Below are 21,550 nucleotides of genomic sequence, written 5' to 3'. Positions count from 1 at the left end.
AGACCCTGATTTAGATCGCTGGACGTAGGCATGGCTCATCGAGTTGGGTTGTGTGTAACCAGTCGATCTCATGGAGAATGATCATTGCAGCGATACAAAATGTGCGGGTGACATCCTCCGAGTACTTCCCAGTCTCGTGGTTTGGGCAGCGCCGGTCAGACACTCAAAAGCATGTAATTTATTTACATCGTGTTATATTACGAGCGTGACTTTGTCTGCTGGAAACAGTTGCTGTTACGTGCCCAGATCTGAATCACATACAAAATACACTAAATCTCCACAAATATCAAGCTCGATTTACCGTTGCAATCAGCGCTCAAGTAATACTGCCATTCGAAATCACATCCTGTGCTCAACACCACCAACTCGATCGTCTCCTGGGTCGAGCTCTCCGACCATGCCCAACCTCCTCCGCATTCTGCAACGCTCTTCGCCGCGCCTCCTTTGCGGCAATTTCTCGCTTCTCACACTGATAGCAGATTCTGCTCCGCAGTTCTGTATAGCGTTTGGTACCGGAGCATCTACGCTTCTGACAGGCTTTCTTCCTGGAGTAGTCGTGGCCACATCGGTAGATGGTGGTTGTTTTTTCACACATGGTTGCGTTGATAGGGAGTTGGGAAGTATGCGCTGACTGGGATCGATGACTGACGATGGTCGGCGATGGGAATTGTGCAGAGAAGTCTGAGCGATGAATTTGAGGATGTTGGAGATGTGCGTTGCGTTGATGGAAAGTGTTACGTTTTGTACAAACCGTGGCCTGGAATTTTTAAGAGCGGGATATAGGTCGCTGTATTCCATACAGCATGTCGTWCAAGTCAGCGTTCCCAGTGAGCCACGGGATGGGTGACCGATCGATCGTGCCAGGAGAATTTAGACCAATGACCATCGATTCTCTTCCGCGATGGGCCTGATCTTTGACACTCTGGATTGCAGTGCAAAGACATTTCAACGTCAGGTGTGGAATGCGATTGTCTATTGCCGTGAGACTTGGAAGAACCTCGAGTACCGACTGGGCAAGTCTGCGTCAATTCGTTTCTAATTTGCTMGTCATCTCGCGAGCATTCGGTGCCATCAGTAAATCTAGCTTGACACCGATCCACTAGACTGCTCGGATGCCAGCTTCTGTCCCCAGTACCAACCGCTTGCCATGAAGGCAACATAGATGTCGGTAGTGAATCCTCGTGCGTCGAATTCTGATCAGGTGAGCAGTCAGCCCTTGAGTCCGAGGCGCGTGCTTGAATGCAAGCCATGTGCCCAATGGAACAGTCTGAGGGTTATGATCAGTCGACGTCACGTAATGATGCTCGTTCGTGGCACTCACCTCGCATCGACAATCTTTCCCTGTTCATTCGAGTACCCTGTGGTCGTTGGCACAAGACTGACCATAGCAGAAATAGCGACTTACCTTGAAGTTTGTCGTGGAGCTCACTGAGTGGGACAATGACCCTCTCGATGTGTTCGCCGGCTTCCAGGTGCTGCTCTGGCTCCTTGTCGCCCTCCTTGAGATCGACCTCGATGACGACCATCTTTCAGAGTTAGCAGTACCCTTCGCTCGTCGTAGGAACTGTAAAACATACCTGCATGTTCGCATTCGTCAGGCCAGGGTCGGCAACAATCGTCGGGCTGCAATCAAGTACCTGCATAAATGCGTTGGTCAACCCGGGTTGACAAGGAAGCGAAGGGCTATGGCTACAAACCTTGCCCTCATAACCAGTCTCCTCCTTGAGCTCACGAACTGCAGCCTGCTCTGGGGTCTCACCCTCATCGATGAGACCGGCTGGGAACTCGACGCAGACAGCCTCGACTGGTGGACGATACTGAAGAATGATCATGGTTGACGCGGGGCGAGACGGGTGACGCAGGATGGGGATAATGGCGACGGCATCAACTCCGCCTTTGCCACGGGTCTTGCGTGCGGCGGCTTCCCAAATGCGATCTTTGCCATCTTGGTCAGTCCATTCAATCTTGCGCAGCTCCGTCCATTTCGCCTCTTCAGTAGGGAGCGGACTGATCCGGCGGATGGTGGGTGCTTGTGACGACATGCTGATGTGCCTAAGTATCTGTGCAGAGCGAGCAATTTGGCGCGCGGCTCTCATCCGTCTCGATGGGCTGTCGTGAAAGTTGATRTCCCGATAATATGGTAAACGCTGAGATGTTTGCGGTGACGCAATGTAACCAAAATTTAGACTCTACGCTAGCAGGCATTTGCATCTATTTACGTCCGAGGGCCGGTGAAATTGAAGGTTGCAGGCAAAGATCTTGTGTTTCCTACAACGACGGCAGCACGATCAAGAAGACATTAACAGGTAGGACATTCGATCCCCCACATCTCACTCTCCGCAAGGCTGCTGCTTTGTGCTTGCAGCTACCTATTCGTGAGCGTTGTCGTCGATTCACTACAAGGAACGGCAATCTTCAATTTCACTGGCCCTTGCATGTGCCCTGCATCGCTTTGGCATTGCCGAAACTTCGCCCGATTCTTGTCACCTCTCCAAGAGATTCAACGGCAAGAAATAAGCACCTCTCTCCCCCTCTCTCTTTGTAGCGACGAAACATGAAACAACCCACGGGGACACTGCTTTCGCTCCTACTCGGAGCTAATATCATCGCCGCACAGCGGATAGAGTGTCCGAGCAACATCAATGGTCTCATCAACATCGATGGCTTTGCAGCGAACATGCTCGACAGTAACATCGCTAGAGGGCAAGGAATCGGCACGACCGCTGCGGTCACAAAGTTCATCGAGCTGGGCATCTTCCAGCAGTCACTCCGTGCAAGCATTGCCTACACTAACGATACAGCCCAGAGGGGCAAGTGGGAAGCGTACCTTCAGGAAAGCCTTATGAGTGTGGTCGACGACCTCTCGGACGTCTCCAATAACACAGGACTCCCGCTAGATCGACTCTCCATTGGGGCAAACATGATTCACCAATATCACGCTACAGGGAACGAGGCCTTCCTCCCGACCATCGGTGCACTTTCAGAATCCGTAACCGAGCAGCCAAGAAATGACAATGGAGGACTGTGGTATTACGCCAACCCCAGTAACCTTACGGCATATCTCAACCTCTCATACACTGATGGCATGTACTCTTACCCGACTTTTGCGATTCTATCAGCCGATCCAGCTTTCGATCACGCCGGCGAGGACTCTGGGCCTACAGCTGCTCTAAAGCAACTTGAGATCTTGCGAAACATCACCMGAAGACAGGACGGTACGCTCGTGCATGGCTATGATGCCAGCAAAGACCACAAATGGGCAAATCCTAAAACTGGCGCCAGCCCTGCAGTCTGGGCGAGAGCTCTGTCGTGGTACACGGTTGGATTATTGGAAAGTCTGGAACTATTGCAGAACGCATCGGATGCTACGACAACCACTATGAAGGCCATGCTCGACGACCTCGTGCGGGCGCACTTGAGAGCCAGTGACCGTAGTCTTAGCATTGAAGGAAGCTACGGCGTCTGGMAGATTGTAGATCAACCAGGGGCCACTTTTGCCGGGAAGAGGAACTTCGTCGAAGCTAGTGCTAGCTGTATGATTTCGTACTCGCTCCTCAAGGCCGTCAGATTGGGTCTCATCGATGATGAGGAGCTTGAGAGCCGGGCGAAAGTGACTGGACTCGGGATTTACAAGAATGTTCTAGACAAGTTCTGGATAGATAACGGGAACGGTACCACAAGCTTGAATGGAACGAGTGCGGTGGCAAGTCTCTCAGGGGATGTGGATTATACGGTAAGTGCCCTACGCTGTTGTGTGGGTCTACAAGATTGCTGATGATAGCAGTACTACGTTACCAGGCCGACTGTGCTGAATAGTCTGATCGGCACCAGTGCCTTTACGCTTGCCAGCCTGGAAGTGGAGAGATTCTGTTAGAGAAGAACCTTGGAAGCGCAGCATATTCTACTGAGATAATCGACATCTTGAATCTGTCGCGCGAGTATCGTCCAAGGGGGATTTTTTTGATCGGGTTGTTCCGCACGATACATTTGGTATGTGCAACTGAATAGTATGTCCCATGTCTGCTGTAATTACTCGCAGCTTTTCCAGACCCATTTATTCGTTGGTGAAGGGAATGGCCGACAGAATGTGCCTAATCCTGGATTACAGCCAAAACTTTCTCGCTTCTTATCTGGGAGTAACACAAAACCCTGCACAATTACATCGGCAACGAAGGTCCTGATTCAAACCTCAAACCCAACCTGCTCGATCACTCCCGTCATATCGTTACATCTAGAGGATAGCAGGCAAGTAGACATGCTGCTCTCGTTCTCAGGCTGCTATCGATATCCGACCTTGGGTACCGCTTGCCCTCAATCGTTACATCCCCATCAACTATGCAGCACTTGGCGGAGGCCAGAATGTGCACAACCACGCTTCTCTCTGCTAGTACTGAGCATCGCTAGCCTTCTCACCCTCCTTTCCGCTCGATCCTCTGACTTGATCATCGCCATTCGCCTCCACCACATCCTTGGTAGCCCCCTCGTTTACCAACCTCGTGTCTCTAACCAGCATCACTGATTAGAACGCGGCACACAGATTTCGAATCTGATCCCCAATCTGATGCCCATCTCATCGCACCCAGATTATTTATAAATCGTAATTTGGCGACTAGATCGCCAAGTGTGCTGCCGCTCAAGAAGGTAATATAAAATTCACCTGTCTTTTGTGATTTGGTGATTAATTCAAACAAATGCAGTTTGTTGATAGAAGCAGGCGGCTGACAAATGAGCATGGATTTCCAAGTTTCGCATGCAAGGTCAGAGTTCCAGCGACGGAGCATGTCGCCGTCGATGTAGAAACGCCCTGTCTTCACTTCACCGTGATGGTCCAACTTAATGATGGCTGGATTGACTCTAGTGACCGATTTGGGTGTGCCGTCCATGTCGACGTGAGTCTCTTTGGGGAGCTCCGGCATCAAGAAGAGGGCACGCTGCAAGGGCTTGGAGTTGTCGATGACAGCGCAGAAGAAGGTATTGACCTGGCGGGCTCGAGCAATACTCTTCATAGGAAGATCTTGCAGAAGGATGTTTTCGAGGAGTTCGACAGTGTCTAGAACTCGAGCGGCAGCGGTACCGCCTAGATTGGCAGCATTGCCGAGAGCCGGAGCGTCACAGCTTGAGGTCATGTTGGGAGTGATGAGAGATGGCAGTGATGGCAGTGATGGCAGTGATTGTAGGGGCGGCGAGGACAGCGGAWCCGACCGGGATGGCTTCCGATGAGAGTCTGATCGTGTCGAAGGCAGCTCTTTGAACTAGTCAAATTCGCAAGCRCGGTGTCGAGCAGTTGTGATCGAGGATAGTGGTCACAGCTGAACGGATTGTTGGTGAGCAAGTGAGGAGACACATGCAGGCCGATGGCAGCAATTCTGATGCGCGGATTGATAAACGACGCGCTTTCCCTCGTGCGCGCGTCAATGTAGTCAGCAAGCGAGATGGCCTCCGTAGCTTTGAGGTACAGGGTTGGCAGTGAGAAGTGTTGGTAGCGTGCGAGGGAGATGCGAGATTTCGTCGTCGGAGTGCTTCGCGGTGAAAGTGGTGTTTGTTCGGTAAGCTCAACGAGCTCGAGCCACAAGTTTAAAGTTTGATTTGGGCAGGAGGTGAATAATCGCATCGCTTCCAACTTTTTCACTTGCTCCAGAGCGTTAACATTGGATGACGATTCATAATGAGAATGAGAATGAGACCGGAACAACGGGATCCAGAAAGAGTCCGAAATAATCATTGAATCCGCAAATTCTCCATTTTCAAGCAGTGAGCAATCTTAAGTCAACAACACCGTGTCCCTCGATGGCTCACTCTTCARCACGACCATTCCGTGGGCCGTCGCTTGGTCCGTCGCTTCCCCACATAAAAGGCCGCTCCACTCCTGCGCAGTGCAACGCGTATGGCCTTTGATATCTCGTTCCGTACATCTCATTGACCGCACATGTCATCGCCGCGTGCCGCCAATCTCCTCGCCAGCCTCCGCTCCTTAGCACATACCCTAGACGCTCTGTTTGTTTCCCGTGCGTGCTGCATCCGCTTCATCTCAGCCTCTCTGTATTGCCTCTTCGCCTCCCGAGTAGCTTGCTTGAGCTGCCTCTCCGCCTCCTTGCGCAGTCTCCCTGCCTCATTTGCGTCTCGTGCGAGCTGCCACGCCGCCCGTCGATCCTCTCGACGCTTCCTCGCCGCCATTTGAGCGGCTCGATGGCGTTCGGCCGCGACCATCGGATGACTTTCGAGTATAAAACCAGAAATGCATAGCCCGATCAGACGCGTGTCTGTGGGTCGCGATTCAACGTCTTCCAGCAGGGCCCCAAGTGTGTTGCCCTTGACCTCGCGTATCTCACTCACGTGACTTCCCGTCTCGAGATAGTATACCTTGAAACCGTCGCAAGGTGGCTGACAAACAAGCATAGACCGCCAAGTTGCCAACTTCCAAGGCGAGAAGTTCGGACTGATAGCAAAGGTCTCTGCGTGTTGAAGGTCAAGTTCGGTAATACCCATCCGGTTGATGAATGGGTGAAGCTTGGTGACTGTCAATTGATTTGTAAACATTTCCAAGGTGAGCGTTTCGGACAGTCTCTCGGGCTCGAGAAACATGACTTTACGCAAGGTCCTCGATGAATCGATGGTGGCGCCAAAGAATTGGCACACACGGCGAGCGCGAGTGACCTCGGCGGCTGACAAGTTCTGGCTTAAGATATGCTCAAGCAGCTTTCCGTGGCCGAAGACCCGAATCATGGGTCGACGTAGCGGCTTCGATGTGTCGACAACAATGCGGAAGAAGCGGTTGACTTGCCGGGCCTCAGTGATGCCGTTCATGGGCAAGTAGGCCATGATATGTTCGAGGAGCTCTGTGGTGTTGAGGACTTTTGAGGAAGCACTGGTCGGCACTATCGGATCGTTCTGTTCGAGTAGCACAGTGCTTTCGAGCACAGGATTCTCGATTGAACCCTCCATGTTAGGCGCGTGGTTTGTACTTGGTGGTGGGCAGATGCGACGAGGTACCGCTGATTGTGGGCGCAAAGTCAGAAGCTGGTGGTAGCGCGCGCGCGAAGCAAAGTGCGGCTGTGATGATCTCGGGTCTTATCTGACGGACGATAATGACCTCGATTGACCAACGTGAGCCGTTGAGGGAAGATGTGGACTAGAGGGAGCATTCGGATCTGTGAGTGGATGTACGGGGTCGGTGTGTTGGTGCGGTGGAAGCGAAGCAAAGCTGGAAGCGAAGCTCTGAATGGTCATAACAAACGGGTACATCCCGCATTCTGCCTTCCGCTCTCCGTTTCCACCATCCATCTTGTGACAAGGGAGCAGCCAGTATCAGCATCGTCCTCGACTTCCGCCTACCGCCTCACAATGGCGTCAAGCGTCGGGATCCTCAGGACTCCATGGTATCCATTCGCCAATACGTCCTTCCCTGACAACATGATCTTCCCTTATACTTTCAAAGCCCGGCGACCTTGTCACTCTTGATGTCGCCCCTTCAAGAATGAATGTCTCTCACTCTCGCCCATGCACCTCCTCAAACGCCTTTGGGTCCGCCCACAGTCCCGCACTCTGCGCCACCTCTCTCACAACAGTCTTCTGTCCCAACAGCGTTGCAAAAGCAAAGTCTCCAATCAACACAACGGCCAAGCCCTGCAACACCAGTAATCCCATCATGTGAGGTTTGGGGGCGGGAGTATGCTGTAATCCGAGGAAAGTACGATGTTGGTGATGTAGGGCGAATGACGTGCGTGGGAACGTCACTTTCTTACGGAGGAGGGGCGACATGGCTGTAGGTATGTGTGAATAATGAATTAATGTAGGTGGATGTGCAAGGTGAGGTTGGCTGTGACGATCAAACGGCTTGACGTGATGCCCTGCCATGGCCGAGCACATGGAGAAAGCWCCACTGAAAGCTCAGGGTCTGGCGGGAGAGGCTGACGACGAACGGGTATGGCCGCAGCGCTTCGTTATAGTTGGCTGGCGTTGGAGGTCACACAGCCTCGCGACATTGGACGGACGGGCCTCGTATTCAGCTGGAAATACTCACGCGACGTGTTGGAAAGGGAGAGGAAGAGATACATTCACCCCACCGACCACGGACATAGCACCAATAATAACAATTCACGACGATCACGATTGCGACAAATCATCGCGAAACCCCTCGAAGAATCCACCAATCCTCTTCCCCTCAATGGTCGCACATTTCCTGCGGTGAAGGGTGAGCAGTGGCCAGCCGCAAAGGAAAGTGATCCGMTCCGCTCGCCAATCCCACCATGGCGGGCAGAGCGCCTTCGAACCTGAGTGGAAATGGGCATGATCACGACTTGGTGGACCTCGACGACGACAATGACCGATCTTCATACCAATACCATTCCGGCAGCAGACCTCCCGTATCCGACGACCGCATCCTCCACGACTACGACATTGACAGCTCCGATACTCCTGCTCCACCGAGAATCAGCGTCTCCCACGACAACTTCGTTGGTGGGCAATCACAATCACAATCACAACTTCCAGGTGGACCTGGCTATCCCCTCCAACGTCCGCCAGTGCTGGGAGATGCTGGACGGAATCTCTCGCAAACCTCGGGCCTCAACAACTACCAGCGCTATTCGGACGTGGACAACGATCGCTTCTCTGACACGGCCTCAATCCAAGGTGGTTACTATGCTGCGGGGGGTGGAATTGATGAGGACAACATCCAGGGCGCTCCCATCCGTCATGGATCCAGCAGACATCGGAATCGCAACAGCATCATGAGCTTGGGTGGTGGGATCATGGGCCGTGCGAAGAATATGCTGGGCATGGGACCGGAATACAGTGAAATGGACCTGCCTCTGACGGAAACACGGGGACACCAAGCAGTGGGCTCTACAGACACTTTCCCCGAAGCACAACCAGCAGAGCGCAAAACGCCAGGCTCAAAGTTCAAGTTTGGCCTGCCCGGGCGAGGAAAGGTCGATCCCTCTACGCTCGGCCCTCGCATCATTCATCTCAACAACCCACCCGCGAATGCTGCCAACAAGTACTGCGACAACCACGTCTCCACCACAAAGTACAATGTCATCACCTTCCTGCCCAAGTTCCTCTTCGAACAGTTTAGCAGATATGCCAACTTGTTCTTCTTGTTCACTGCCATCCTCCAACAGATTCCAAACATTAGTCCGACAAATCGATACACCACGATTGTACCTTTGGGAATTGTTTTGCTGGTATCGGCCGGCAAGGAGATTGTTGAAGATCAACGGCGAAGAAGTCAGGACAATGAATTGAACAGGAGCAAGGCCCAAGCACTGCGAGGCACATCCTTCCAAGATATCAGATGGATTGATGTCCAAGTGGGTGATGTCTTGAAGGTGGAATCTGAGCAGCCGTTCCCGGCCGATCTAGTTTTGATGGCATCCTCAGAACCTGAAGGACTGTGCTATATTGAGACTGCCAACCTCGATGGAGAGACCAATCTCAAAATTAAACAGGCTATTCCCGAGACTTGCAATATGGTCTCCGCCGCTGAAATGGCTCGTCTCGGAGGCAGGGTGAAGAGTGAACAGCCCAACAGCAGTCTCTACACCTACGAAGCCACATTGACCATGCAATCTGGTGGAGGCGAGCGTGTTCTTCCTCTCGCTCCCGACCAGCTACTTCTCCGTGGCGCGACGCTCCGAAACACACCCTTCATCTACGGTCTGGTAGTCTTCACCGGCCACGAAACAAAGCTCATGCGTAACGCCACCGCAACACCCATCAAACGAACCAACGTCGAGCGGAGAGTGAACATCCAAATTCTCATGCTAGGCATTGTTCTGGTGGCCTTGTCCATCATTTCTTCGATCGGAGATCTGGTTGTCCGACACACCATTGGCGATGGTCTATGGTTTCTGGACTACCAATCATCCAACGCAGCCCAGCAATTCTTCAGCGACGTCTTCACATATTGGATCCTGTACTCCAACTTGGTGCCCATCTCACTCTTMGTCACAGTCGAGATCATCAAGTACTACCAAGCCTTTCTCATCAGCAGTGATTTGGACATCTACTATCCCGAAACCGACACACCGGCGAATTGCAGAACCAGTTCTCTCGTGGAGGAGCTGGGACAGGTGGAATACATTTTCTCTGACAAGACCGGCACGCTGACTTGCAATATGATGGAGTTCCGTCAGGCTAGTATTGGAGGTCTGCAGTATTCTGGAGAAGTCCCCGAAGATCGCCGTATCATCGACGAGGATGAGAGTGGAAATGGTATCTTCGACTTCAAGGCTATGGAGAGACATCGACGAGGTGGTCAGAACGCCGAGGCGATTCACCAGTTCCTCAGCTTGCTGTCTACCTGCCATACTGTCATTCCCGAGGTCAACTCTGAGAAGCCTGGCATCATCAAGTACCAAGCAGCCTCTCCTGATGAGGGCGCCCTTGTGGAAGGTGCTGTGGAGCTGGGCTACAAATTCGTCGCACGTAAACCCAAGCTTGTCACGATCGAGGTCAGTGGAGAACAATACGACTACGAACTTCTCGCCGTCTGTGAGTTCAACTCTACACGAAAGCGGATGAGCTGTATCTACCGCTGCCCTGATGGCAAGATCCGTTGCTTCACAAAGGGCGCCGACACTGTGATTCTGGAGCGTTTGGCTGAGCGAAGTGAAATGGTCGAGCGGACGCTCCTTCATCTGGAAGAGTATGCCGCAGAAGGTCTACGAACTCTCTGCCTCGCTTTCCGCGAGGTTCCTGAGGCAGAGTTTAGAGAGTGGTGGGACGTCTTCAACACAGCCCAGACGACAGTCTCTGGCAATCGTGCGGACGAATTGGACAAGGCAGCCGAACTAATTGAACACGACTTTACTCTCCTCGGAGCTACAGCGATCGAAGACAAGCTCCAAGACGGCGTTCCAGACACAATTCATACGTTGCAGAGTGCTGGTATCAAAGTCTGGGTGTTGACGGGAGATCGCCAGGAGACAGCCATCAACATTGGAATGTCCTGCAAACTGATCTCTGAAGATATGACGTTGCTTATCGTGAACGAGGAGAATGCCCCAGCTACAAGAGCGAATATCGAGAAGAAACTTGAAGCCATTCGAACCCAGCGCGCTGGAAATGCAGAAATGGACACGCTGGCATTGGTCATTGACGGCAAGTCTCTCACATACGCATTGGAGAAGGACTTGGAGAAGCAGTTTCTTGATCTCGCAGTGATGTGCAAAGCTGTCATCTGCTGTCGTGTCTCGCCTCTCCAGAAAGCCCTGGTCGTCAAGCTGGTCAAGAGGCATCTCAAGTGTATCTTGCTAGCCATTGGCGACGGAGCCAATGACGTTTCCATGATCCAAGCCGCTCACATCGGTATCGGTATATCAGGTGTCGAGGGCCTCCAAGCTGCAAGATCCGCAGATGTGAGCATCGCCCAGTTTCGCTTCCTCCGAAAACTATTGCTCGTGCATGGAAGTTGGAGTTACCAGCGAATATCAAAAGTCATCCTGTACTTCTACTACAAGAACACCGCTCTGTTCATTACACAGTTTTGGTACGTCTAAAACACACCACCAAAGCACTGAAAATACTGACAAAACCAGGTACTCCTTCCAAAACGCCTTCTCCGGCCAAGTCATCTACGAATCATGGACACTCTCCTTCTTCAACGTCGTCTTCACCGCCATGCCTCCCTTTGTCCTCGGAATCTTCGACCAATTCATCTCTGCCCGTATGCTAGATCGGTACCCTCAACTCTACCAACTGTCTCAGAAAGGCGTCTTTTTCCGGACGCATAATTTCTGGAGTTGGGTCGGGAACGGTTTCTACCATTCTCTGCTGTTGTACTGGATCTCCGAACTGATCTACTGGAACGATTCCCCGATGAGCGATGGTAAGACGTCTGGACACTGGGTCTGGGGTACCTCACTCTATACCGCCGGCCTCGTAACCGTCCTTGGTAAAGCAGCGCTCATCACGAACATATGGACAAAGTACACCGTCATCGCCATCCCTGGATCACTGGCTGTATGGTTCATCTTCCTACCAGCCTACGCAACCGTGGCTCCTAAGCTGGGATTCTCAACAGAGTATACGAACTTGTTGGGAGTCTTGCTCACGGATCCAAAGTTCTGGCTCATGATGATTGTGCTGCCGGCGATTTGTCTGGTGAGAGATTTGGCGTGGAAGTACTTCAAGAGGATGTTTAGACCGGAGAGTTACCATCATGTGCAGGAGATTCAGAAGTATAATATTCAGGATTACAGGCCGAGGTATGTTGCAGAGCGATGTGAACTGAGTTGCCTGTGGAAGAGATTTATGCTAACGTACTGGTGTAYAGAATGGAACAATTCCAAAAGGCCATTCGAAAAGTCAGACAAGTGCAACGCATGCGGAAACAGCGCGGGTACGCTTTCTCGCAGACAGACGAGAGTCAGGCCAGAGTGTTGCAGGCTTATGACACGACAAGGGAGAGAGGTAGGCRTGGAGAGATGCCTGCTAGTGGGAGGAAGTGAGGTAAAGAGAGGGTTATTATATCGAAGTTACGCTGGGATCGTATGAGTGTATATGTATGGTATTGCATGGAGTGCATTGGAAATGGAAAATGTCATGAATGGGTGGGTGAATTGATGTTGAGTGAAGTCTTGTAGGTGTTGGTTTGTGGTTGGTTCTCGAAATGGTGAGTGACCTTCAGGCTTCCGAGTGGAGGGTTGCTGGATGGCCATATATGACTCCCAAATGGTGGAGGCTGCCATGGTCAGTACAACGTTTCCGTCTCTCGCACATTCACCTAAGATGCCCTTGCGCATTGAACGCGGCGACTGATGAAAATTGAGGATGCGTTACTGCCCAGACAGAATATGAGGGAAGCACACAAACGAAGCTTGTGATTTCCTTCATCGCCAGCCCTGCTAGCTGACAAAACTCTACGAGAATTCCGCCTTCTGATCGGCGCCCTCAACCGGCTTCGTGTAACTCAGACGATCACGGTTATAGAATTCCACAGCAATCTTGTGATCCGCAGCACCGCCATCAAGACTTCCAGTCTTGACACAAGTCATATCTGGCATGACCTCCAATTCGGTGTAGAGACTACTACCGCAGGTTCCACAGAACTGTCAATTTGGAGTTAGTTAGCATTATCTGGCTAGGTTCTTCCGACGAAGAAGCTAAGTGGAAGATTTATTATTTACCCAGTGCTTATTGATCTTGCCGCTGGCTCCGACGGCATCGTAGTCCTTTGGAGAACCCTTGGTGACTTTGAAGCTTGTGCGTGGAACTACGGCGTTGCTTGTGTATGCGGCTCCGGTCCACTTTTGGCAATCCGTGCCTGTTATATGTGTGAGCGAGTTCTGAGAATGCATTTAAGCGTCTTGGTCTTGCGTACAGTGGCAGAGAGCAGTGACGGCTGGCTCTCCAGTGTATTCGTAGCCCACCTGGCCACACAGACACGATCCGGAAGGCATTTTTGGGGGATTGAAAAGAGTTTGAGGGTTTTGCTTGAAAATGTATGAAATGTATGAAGTGATTTGAATGGGAAGGAAATTCAAGGTACAAAAGCTGATACTTATGTTTGAATCCACATTTTTTGTCAGCTTTGCTCTTCTGTCCATGCATTACCCCTCAAAAGAAATCGTAGTGACAACCAGGGAATTTGCTCGAACCGGACTAACATGCAAGCTCCAGTGAGCTGTGACAGGTCTAGATCTTCGAGGGGCTTGCCGGATCGGCACATCGTTGTCTCGGGCGTGTGGAAACAGTGATCGAGCTTCCGTTCGACCCAGGGTACCATCATGATAATGAATATAATTGATGATGATGATGAGAAGGAGAAGAGGGCGATGCGAGAGAGATGCCCTCATAATGGCGCTCTAACCTTGAGGAGATATCCAGCCAATCAGCGACTGAGATTCCAGCGGCAGCATCACGCAATTCGACCTTGATGGACAGACAACACCTTCCTTAAACTGACCTCACGGTAKTATTGATGATCAGGTGCTGACCGGCTTACCTTACGTTAGATGACGCTAGGCATACAGTATGCGAGGCGGTGCAGAGCGCGCAGAAGCCGCCAGGACGCCATGCTTGTGCCAGGCCTGGTAGCACGGTGGATCCGCCAATAAGTTCCTCTTCGCCCGCCTATGGCAGGCGCCAGCCGCTCGCTTGGTCTGTCAGCTGCGGCTGAATATGAATCCTTCAACGTATCCTCCAACGCCATAATGCTTTCCATCTCCTTGGCTCTTGTTTCGTTCCCGACTCACAGTAACTTACGAGATGCGGCATTATGACCACCACCCTCAACATCAATGAAGAACAGGATCTGCAAGAAGCTTGGCCACAGGTCGTTGCAGAGTTCGAGAAAGTCACTGGAAAGAAACTCGATCCAAACGCCAACTTTGATGCCATCTCTCAGCAAATCGATCTAGACATCCGGAAGAGCCAGTCCAGAAATGGTACGCGAGCTCGGAAGATCATCGCTGATGTTGGCAGATGTCTCCAGCAATTCGGTGATATTGTGGCACAGGCAACGAGTGTTGTGTTTGGGCCATCCACACAATGTTGGAATGCTATTAGCTTTGTTATAACCGCTGCCCAATCATATCGGGGGGTCTTTGAGGGCTTTGAAGCCTTGATGGAATATTCCCTGGCTTTTCTAAAAAGACTGAACTTCTTTCTCAACCAACACAAAACAGGACCGTATCTGGATCCTCACCTTCGCGGTCCCGCATACGCCATCTTGAGACACTTCTTAGAGCTTCTCAAATCTTCTCATGTTCTAGCCACGCGGAAGCGCGAGAAGTTCAAGCTTGTGTTGAACATAGTCTTGTTCAATGACGATGCGGGTGTCAGTGAATCTTTACGCCAGATGGAAGCTCTGGTGCTGACCTTCWCCAATTCCGAGATAGACCAAATCTTGGTCGATGTCAAGGGACTGGCGAGATATATGCGTGAGTCCGCGGAGGAGACTCAGCGCCGGCATGGCGAACTCAAAGAATATTTTGAACGCACCGAGGGACTCCTGGAGCACAGCGCTGAGGGCATTCAGAATCTTGGCAAACGTCTGGACTCGCGATTCTCAAAGGATCAACTGAAAGCATTCCTCAAGAAGATACGTGATGCACTCCAATTGGAAGAAACCTCAGAGTCGTGGTCGAAGCGTCAGTACACAATCTGTGGGAACAGGACTGAAGGCACCGCGCTCTGGCTTCTCCAGCAAGATCTTGCCTATCGGAGCTGGGCTGATACTCTCAGTGTGCACTCTAATAAAGTCATGGTCGTGCGTGGGGAGAGCGGTTTTGGCAAGTCTTATCTCTTCAGTCAAGTTATAACTAATCTCGAGGAGCGATATCCTCGCAACAAGACTCAGGATCGGACCTATGTGCTTTATTACTACTTTGGTGAGGCCGAGAAGGAGGACAGTCTTCGCAGATGTCTTGGCGCCATGATCTATCAGCTTGCCTCCCTTGATGAGACTGGCAAATTTGCGACTGCTATTGTGGAGGCGTGTGAGCAGTCTGCCAAGATTGCAACGGCTTCCAGTCTGTGGGACCTTTTCCTCGCCACGCTTCAAAGCACGATTCAGCAAGGAAGATGCTTCTTGTGTATTGATGGATTCGCTACTGGAGAGGATCGCGTTCCCTCCGACATCCTCGCAAGCATGGCACGGGAGGCTTCCCTGCCACAGTCGGAGTCCAAAGGATGCTCTCTGCGTATACTCGTTACAGGGACCTCGAGCGATATTTCTAGCATCCCATTCGACGACGAGAGCCTGGTCAATCATTACTCTCTTGGTCCGGACCCTTCGAGCGATGCTGACTCCGACTCTAGTGCTGGAGGTGTCCCTGAACCCTTCGCCAATCAAGGAGACCTTATGGTTGTCGCACAAGCTCGAGTACAAGAGCTTCGAAACCTGAAGCCCGAGATTGGTAATATGCTCACGGAGGGTGATATTCAAGCCATCGTCACGGGTGTCAAGGGACACTATGAGAATCTGGAATCTAAGCTCAAACAAATCGGTGCATGCAGCTGCTACGAAGATGTACAACAAGTCATCGCCAGAGCTGGAGAAGGATTCAGATCCACTACGCAGAACACCATAAAGTCACTTAACAAGACTTTAAACCCAGAAGCCATTGCCCAGCTTAATGAGCTTCTCCGCTGGATGAAAGGTTGTCGAACTTGGACGAAATTAGATCTATTGCAAAGTGCACTGGTATTCACGCTCGGCAAAACCTTGTTCTTGAGAACAATGATACGAACAAGATTCTCCACCCTACTTACACTAGACGCCCAGGATGTGGTAACTGGACCGGATGGACTTCGCGACATTTTGTCGTCTGCGGACTTGGCCGAATCTGATGCCATTTCAATCGATCGCACAGCGGTCCTCGCCGAGGCGGAAGTGGAACTCTGTCGCCGCTTCATCCGCAATGCTTGCGGCTCTTACGATTTCGAGCGCTTCCGATTTGACGACTTCTTCAATGGGCATATCGGTCGGCAGGTGTCCAAGATACGTCTCGRCAGTGAGGAGGTGCTTGAACTTACAATCCTCCAAACCTGCGTAAGGTCTTTAGCGGAGAGACAGGATGACAAGAGATTCTATGCTCTGCGAAGATATGCTGCAGTGTGGTTCTATGAGCATCTTGTGACAGTTCTAAACAATATGGAGACTTTCGATTATGAGAAGAACGTGCTACGAGAGATTGGCACGTCATTCGCGAGTCTGCTGTATGAGAACGTGGCCATCGATGCATGGTGGAGCGACGACGACTTGGCAACGCTCAGAGGTGATTGGCTGCTCGGGGATGAAAAATTTCATGAAACTCTGTGGAAGTTTGTTCGCCATCGCAGTGTTGCACAAGGATACGCGGGCGAGGATGAGGCAGAGGCTTGGTTGAGAGACAAGGCTGTGAGCGAAAGCAATGCGTATTCACTACTGCTTAGAGTTGCCAGCAGACTCGCAGGTCGGTGGTTCGGACGTAATCTGGCCAATGATGACAACTTCGCGATTGCATTTGCAATTGTAGCGAGAGTGAGTATCAAAATCACGTGAGTCGCACTGTAACTGATCCTTCATACAGGCTAATGGCAGAAGCCATGATGGTGTATCACTGCCTTCGATCGAAGAGATAGACTTATTCATCAAGTGGGCCCAGGAGAATGCCGATCTCGACATCAGTCCGACGCAGTGGACATTCCGACGCGGAGCTACATACATCCGATCTGGGTTCACGGAAGAGGGCATCGCTGCCATACTGCAGGCGGAGCGTGATGGTTATTCCGACTGGGCTCTCCCTTTGAAGCTTGCTGAGGTGTACTGCGAACGTAAAGACTATGCAGCTGCTCTCGACTATTGTCGCAAATTCAATGCGCTGAAAGACGAATGTGGCCACAATGACGAAGCATACGACGATGGCAGTCGCGAGTCATACGACGAAGCGTACCACGGTCGATTGCTTCTGCGAGAGGGCGAATGTCACAAGAATCTCAAGCGCTCTCAGCCTGCTGTTGATTGCTACATGGCCGTACTACGACATGAAGACATCTATGGCGATGCTCATCAGGAAGCTCTCTGTAGCATGTTTGAGGTGTGGTACGAGGAGAAGGACTATGCTTCTGTGATGGGCCTTCTCAGGAGCTGGAGAGACGACAGCGAGCCAGGCTTGTACCATTGGATTATGAAGATTCTATTGCTGGACAGCGTCCACCTCTGCCTTTTGGAGGCAGCACGATCTACCGCAAGCCATCAAGAGGTCATTGAAGCCTACAGAATGGCACTCCAAATGTCTTCAGTACAAAGCGACACAAACGTTGACGTTACGAAGCAAGTAGCGAATCAACTACGCTACGTCCTTGGAGTCATGCTCTTTTATGGATCAACATCTGACACAGATCATTACGAAGCATTGGAAATCTGGGAGGACTTGATAGTGAACCAGAACGACGCGATGAATTCCTGGTCAGTCTCGTACGATTCCGCCCGAAAACTATTCCGATCGCTGTTCGAAATGGCTACTCAAACGCAAATGGGACCTGAGTGCAAGCATACTGCTCGTCTCGCCAGACTGGCGGCCATGGAACATGATCACATTCGAGTCTTTCGACAATGTGGAAAGGACCCTCGTCTGTCACTTGCTCGTATACAATATATTCAGGGTCGCAAAGAAGAAGCCTATCTCACACTGCGTGAGAGACTGCGCAATGCATTTGACGGATGGTCGGGCAAGGATGACGATGATGAGGACAAGATCCGCGGGCGTTATGCTTGTGTCGCTCCGTCGTTGACGGTGGTTGGCGATGACATCAATGCAATCGCTGCCTGGCAGGCCACGAAGCCGAAAGTAAATGATAGATCGAGTATCCAGGCAGCTACTGACGACCTCTCGAGCGAACAAGCGATTGCAGGAGCAGATGACGACCGTTTAGTGTCGGATAGGCCACTCGACCATTCTACACAAAGTTCCACCATCGAGACTGTTCCTGTGGAGGCGACAATCGTCAATAACCACGATCAAGAAACGCAGAGCAACAAACGAGAGCCATACCTCGACGGTTTCTACTGCGATGGAGGTTGCGGAGACGAATTCGACGTGAGCTCCAATTCATACGTCTGCAGGAACTGCCTCGACGTTCAACTTTGTTCAAAGTGCCACACAAAGTTAAAAGATGGACAGCTCCCGCCTACAGTTTGCGACAGTTCGCACGACTTTCTCCACGTCCCAACCGTCAATCAGGATCTGTGGGAAAGGATGGATGCCGACCAGATGATTTTAGGCGACGAATTGGTATCACGGGATACGTGGATTGATGGGTTGCGCGAGAAGTGGAATCTCCAGCAGGAGCAGATTGATATTGAGAAGCTGGAGGCTGGGAGGAAGTTGAAGGCTGCAAGGTGTATTGCTACTTTTATTGTGGATTGGAAGAGAGGGCAGAGGAAGAAGGTTGCGATGCTTTCTAAGGTTTTGTGAATGTATGATAATGGTACAACCTTCTCCGTTGCAGATGGTACGCGAATTCTCTGTATGGCAGTATTGTKTCCTATCAACGAGCATATGCGAGTATCGATACATGAATCCACCGAACGGGGATGTCCGTCCTACTGCTATTGTTATTCCAAGCATGTCTTGAACCACTTGGAACTATTCCTCATCAAAAACAAACAAAAACCGCACAAAAAAATAAATCTCTGAGGGAACGTTTCTCTGCCTGAACAAAAAGAGATCACTGTGTATCTTGTACACTGACTTTGTATAGGAATAGCCGAAGGTGGGGCTCGAACCTGAATTGCACGTTAGACAACATCCAACCATGTGTGAATTGGCGATGTATGCTTACCCACGACCTTGAGGTGATCTGTATATGCAACTAGTTGTTGCTGTATAAGAGCCACACGCTCTACCGATTGAGCTACCCCGGCAAGGGGATTTGATTGGATATTGTGCAAGGTAACAGGGTATATCATTGTTGGGTACTGCGGCCGGAGCTTTGTGGTGCGGGGTTTGGTGTGAAATTCAGAAATTTTTGGAGTGAATGCCAAGGACGCGCTAGTCTTGGATAGGAAACATTGGTGTCTGGTCTGGTTTGTGCGTGTGGATGGACGGACGTCTGTTGGTGTTTGGCGGAAGCGATGGATTCGTTGCAGAAGGATTTGTTCTTTTGCGTATGTACCGTCTTTGCAAGTGCGAAGAGTGGAGCCATTCTTTTGAATAACGTTCACACTGCTTATATGATGACTTGCAACGAAATCTGGTCATCTTTACTGGGGTTTGAAGCTGTCGCTATCCTGTTCACTCCAGATGAAAACAAGGCCTAAGGGCCGGTGTAATTGAAGACTGCCGTCTCTGCTTGTGGTGAATTGACGATGATTGCTCACGAATAGGTAGATATGAGCATAGAAAGAAGTAGCCTGCCTCCTTTTCATGCCCTCCTCCGTGGTCTAGGGTTAGGGTTTGGGTAGCACCCTCTTTTTATATTTGTCGCAATATGGAGTTTAGAAGGTTAGGTCTTATTTATGTATATACAAAGTAAATTCTGGTTTAGTTTTGGAGAGAAAAAAGCAGTTATAGGGTTACGTCCAACGCTAAAATAGGAAACAAATAAGTGTAGACAGAAGTGAAAGGGATCAAACTTGACAGACGTCAGCGGTCGAGTAGGAGACAGGAAGTAGCCTTACGGAGAGTCAAACTTCTTGTATAATCCATCTTCTATCCCGTACTATTATCCTCACAGAGAGGAGGACATCTTTTAGCGCTATAGGTAGGGCGGCAATATCTAATTTCCCCAGCCCTTGGCCATGTCCAGCCACAATTGTGTACTTGGACAGTTTTGGTGGCGAAGCAAGTGAATGAGCACAAGACTTGTTTGCTTGTCTGAGACATGGCCTAATATTACGTGGTGCTCGTGACCATCGTTATAGTAACGTAAGTACAGGATGGCACCAGAACATCATCCTGGTATCTGATCGCTTTAAAGTCCTTTTCGCCAAGGGAGTCAACGATCTCTTCAATTGAAAAGCGATGTTACAAGGAGTTCAAACAAGTCGTCGGTGTTCCCATGCCAGAAGACTACATACTTCCGGATCAGGCCACTCGAGTAGTGCTGAATCTTCTGGCATCTCCACCTTGACCAGTTTTGAATCTAGCAGCCATGTGCCACATCCCCCGGAGTCGTCAGTGAGAACGATTCGTATTTCTTACGGAGAAGATAATATCCAAGCATCAGTCGACAATCTTTCAAGCACCACAACAGGCATACAAGACCAGAGTGGCTCTGGCTTGAGATCGGAGTCTCTTCCAAGACATGGTGCTGAAGACATGTTCAACTCCACCCCTCCACGGCGCGCTTCTTCTGTCTTCAACAGCAGAGACAGTAATGGTGATACCATTCTCATTCGAGAGACACCACTCCACAGACAGGAAAACGAATCGGACCACCAAGCCCACTTCCCATGGAGACAACAAATCGAACGTCCAACAGAGCGCACTCGTCTTCGCACATCTGTAGCTGGGCTGAGAGAGCAATTGAGAGCCTCCACCAGTCTCGTCGATAATCTTCGCACTCGGAATCAAGCCCACGTACTGGAAAATACAGCCCAGGAGGCCGAGCTACAGAGAGCTCGAGAGGAACGCAGTACGGTGTGGGAGAAAGCGAGACATGATGCAGAAAGCAGCAGTCTCAAGATGCGGAGTCTGATGGTGCTTCTCGGTCTCATCGCGATTGGCGTGCTCGTGTACTTTTATTGGTGMTGGTATTGGGGGCCTGAGATGTCGTACATTCGTCAACGCAGGACGGACGTTTTATTCCAGTAGGGTCAAGGGTTCAGGAGGTTTGAAAGGCGTTTACTGATCTAGTCCGGCGACTCCCTCTCGAAAATGTTGTCTAGTACGCCCATCGAGACACGTGCRGATCCAAATGGTAGAACAGCCCAGCTTACGTTAATCCCAGTCAATCGTCTCACAAAGCTCGTCGCAAGTAGTGCTCCATGATGCTCATAAGACACATATTCCAGCCACAATGTCTCAGATGTCTTCGAAGTGAATCCCACTCTCTTTGTTCTCCTTAGCGATCCCAAGACAGTCTCACATAATGCATTCACGCAGCGATGCCACATCRC

At 50.9% G+C, this 21,550-nt stretch overlaps 9 protein-coding genes; 5 read left to right on the top strand and 4 right to left on the bottom strand.

Moving 5' to 3' along the window:
* Window positions 1-1,080: 1,080 nt before the first annotated feature.
* RCC_04437 (related to YSA1-sugar-nucleotide hydrolase) lies at window positions 1,081-2,042 on the bottom strand (the record flags this gene model as incomplete). 2 transcript variants are annotated; one of them, XM_023769716.1, is made up of 5 exons in its annotated part: window positions 1,210-1,267; window positions 1,322-1,358; window positions 1,406-1,526; window positions 1,578-1,637; window positions 1,698-2,042. In XM_023769716.1, 5 exons carry the CDS (start codon window positions 2,040-2,042, stop codon window positions 1,210-1,212), a joined length of 621 nt encoding a protein of 206 aa, XP_023625484.1. The 2 variants fall into 2 exon arrangements, with proteins under 2 accessions (XP_023625483.1, XP_023625484.1); XM_023769715.1 differs by lacking the exons at window positions 1,210-1,267; window positions 1,322-1,358 and adding an exon at window positions 1,081-1,193.
* Window positions 2,043-2,554: 512 nt separating this feature from the next.
* Window positions 2,555-3,874, top strand: RCC_04436 (uncharacterized protein; the record flags this gene model as incomplete). XM_023769714.1 has 2 exons in its annotated part: window positions 2,555-3,733; window positions 3,785-3,874. The coding sequence occupies 2 exons, from the start codon at window positions 2,555-2,557 to the stop codon at window positions 3,872-3,874; spliced, it is 1,269 nt and encodes a 422-aa protein (XP_023625482.1).
* Window positions 3,875-4,502: 628 nt separating this feature from the next.
* Window positions 4,503-5,126, bottom strand: RCC_04435 (uncharacterized protein; the record flags this gene model as incomplete). The annotated part of the gene is made up of 1 exon (XM_023769713.1): window positions 4,503-5,126. One exon carries the CDS (start codon window positions 5,124-5,126, stop codon window positions 4,503-4,505), a length of 624 nt encoding a protein of 207 aa, XP_023625481.1.
* Window positions 5,127-5,913: 787 nt separating this feature from the next.
* RCC_04434 (uncharacterized protein) lies at window positions 5,914-6,942 on the bottom strand (the record flags this gene model as incomplete). The annotated part of the gene is made up of 1 exon (XM_023769712.1): window positions 5,914-6,942. One exon carries the CDS (start codon window positions 6,940-6,942, stop codon window positions 5,914-5,916), a length of 1,029 nt encoding a protein of 342 aa, XP_023625480.1.
* A 1,304-nt stretch (window positions 6,943-8,246) lies between these two features.
* On the top strand, window positions 8,247-12,452 carry RCC_04433 (probable P-type ATPase; the record flags this gene model as incomplete). XM_023769711.1 has 3 exons in its annotated part: window positions 8,247-11,491; window positions 11,541-12,209; window positions 12,278-12,452. 3 exons carry the CDS (start codon window positions 8,247-8,249, stop codon window positions 12,450-12,452), a joined length of 4,089 nt encoding a protein of 1,362 aa, XP_023625479.1.
* Window positions 12,453-12,863: 411 nt separating this feature from the next.
* Window positions 12,864-13,403, bottom strand: RCC_04432 (probable DUF636 domain protein; the record flags this gene model as incomplete). XM_023769710.1 has 3 exons in its annotated part: window positions 12,864-13,052; window positions 13,131-13,267; window positions 13,325-13,403. 3 exons carry the CDS (start codon window positions 13,401-13,403, stop codon window positions 12,864-12,866), a joined length of 405 nt encoding a protein of 134 aa, XP_023625478.1.
* An 818-nt stretch (window positions 13,404-14,221) lies between these two features.
* Window positions 14,222-18,905, top strand: RCC_04431 (uncharacterized protein; the record flags this gene model as incomplete). XM_023769709.1 has 2 exons in its annotated part: window positions 14,222-16,969; window positions 17,019-18,905. 2 exons carry the CDS (start codon window positions 14,222-14,224, stop codon window positions 18,903-18,905), a joined length of 4,635 nt encoding a protein of 1,544 aa, XP_023625477.1.
* A 659-nt stretch (window positions 18,906-19,564) lies between these two features.
* On the top strand, window positions 19,565-19,750 carry RCC_04430 (uncharacterized protein; the record flags this gene model as incomplete). Its single annotated transcript, XM_023769708.1, has 1 exon — window positions 19,565-19,750. One exon carries the CDS (start codon window positions 19,565-19,567, stop codon window positions 19,748-19,750), a length of 186 nt encoding a protein of 61 aa, XP_023625476.1.
* Window positions 19,751-20,453: 703 nt separating this feature from the next.
* RCC_04429 (uncharacterized protein) lies at window positions 20,454-21,245 on the top strand (the record flags this gene model as incomplete). The annotated part of the gene is made up of 1 exon (XM_023769707.1): window positions 20,454-21,245. The coding sequence occupies one exon, from the start codon at window positions 20,454-20,456 to the stop codon at window positions 21,243-21,245; it is 792 nt and encodes a 263-aa protein (XP_023625475.1).
* Window positions 21,246-21,550: the final 305 nt, after the last annotated feature.

This window comes from Ramularia collo-cygni, assembly GCF_900074925.1.
Source record: "Ramularia collo-cygni strain URUG2 genome assembly, contig: RCC_scaffold06, whole genome shotgun sequence".
Lineage (NCBI taxonomy): Eukaryota > Fungi > Ascomycota > Dothideomycetes > Mycosphaerellales > Mycosphaerellaceae > Ramularia > Ramularia collo-cygni.
The sequence above is the reverse complement of the archived record's forward strand: the minus strand, read 5'-3'. Positions and strand labels throughout refer to the sequence as shown.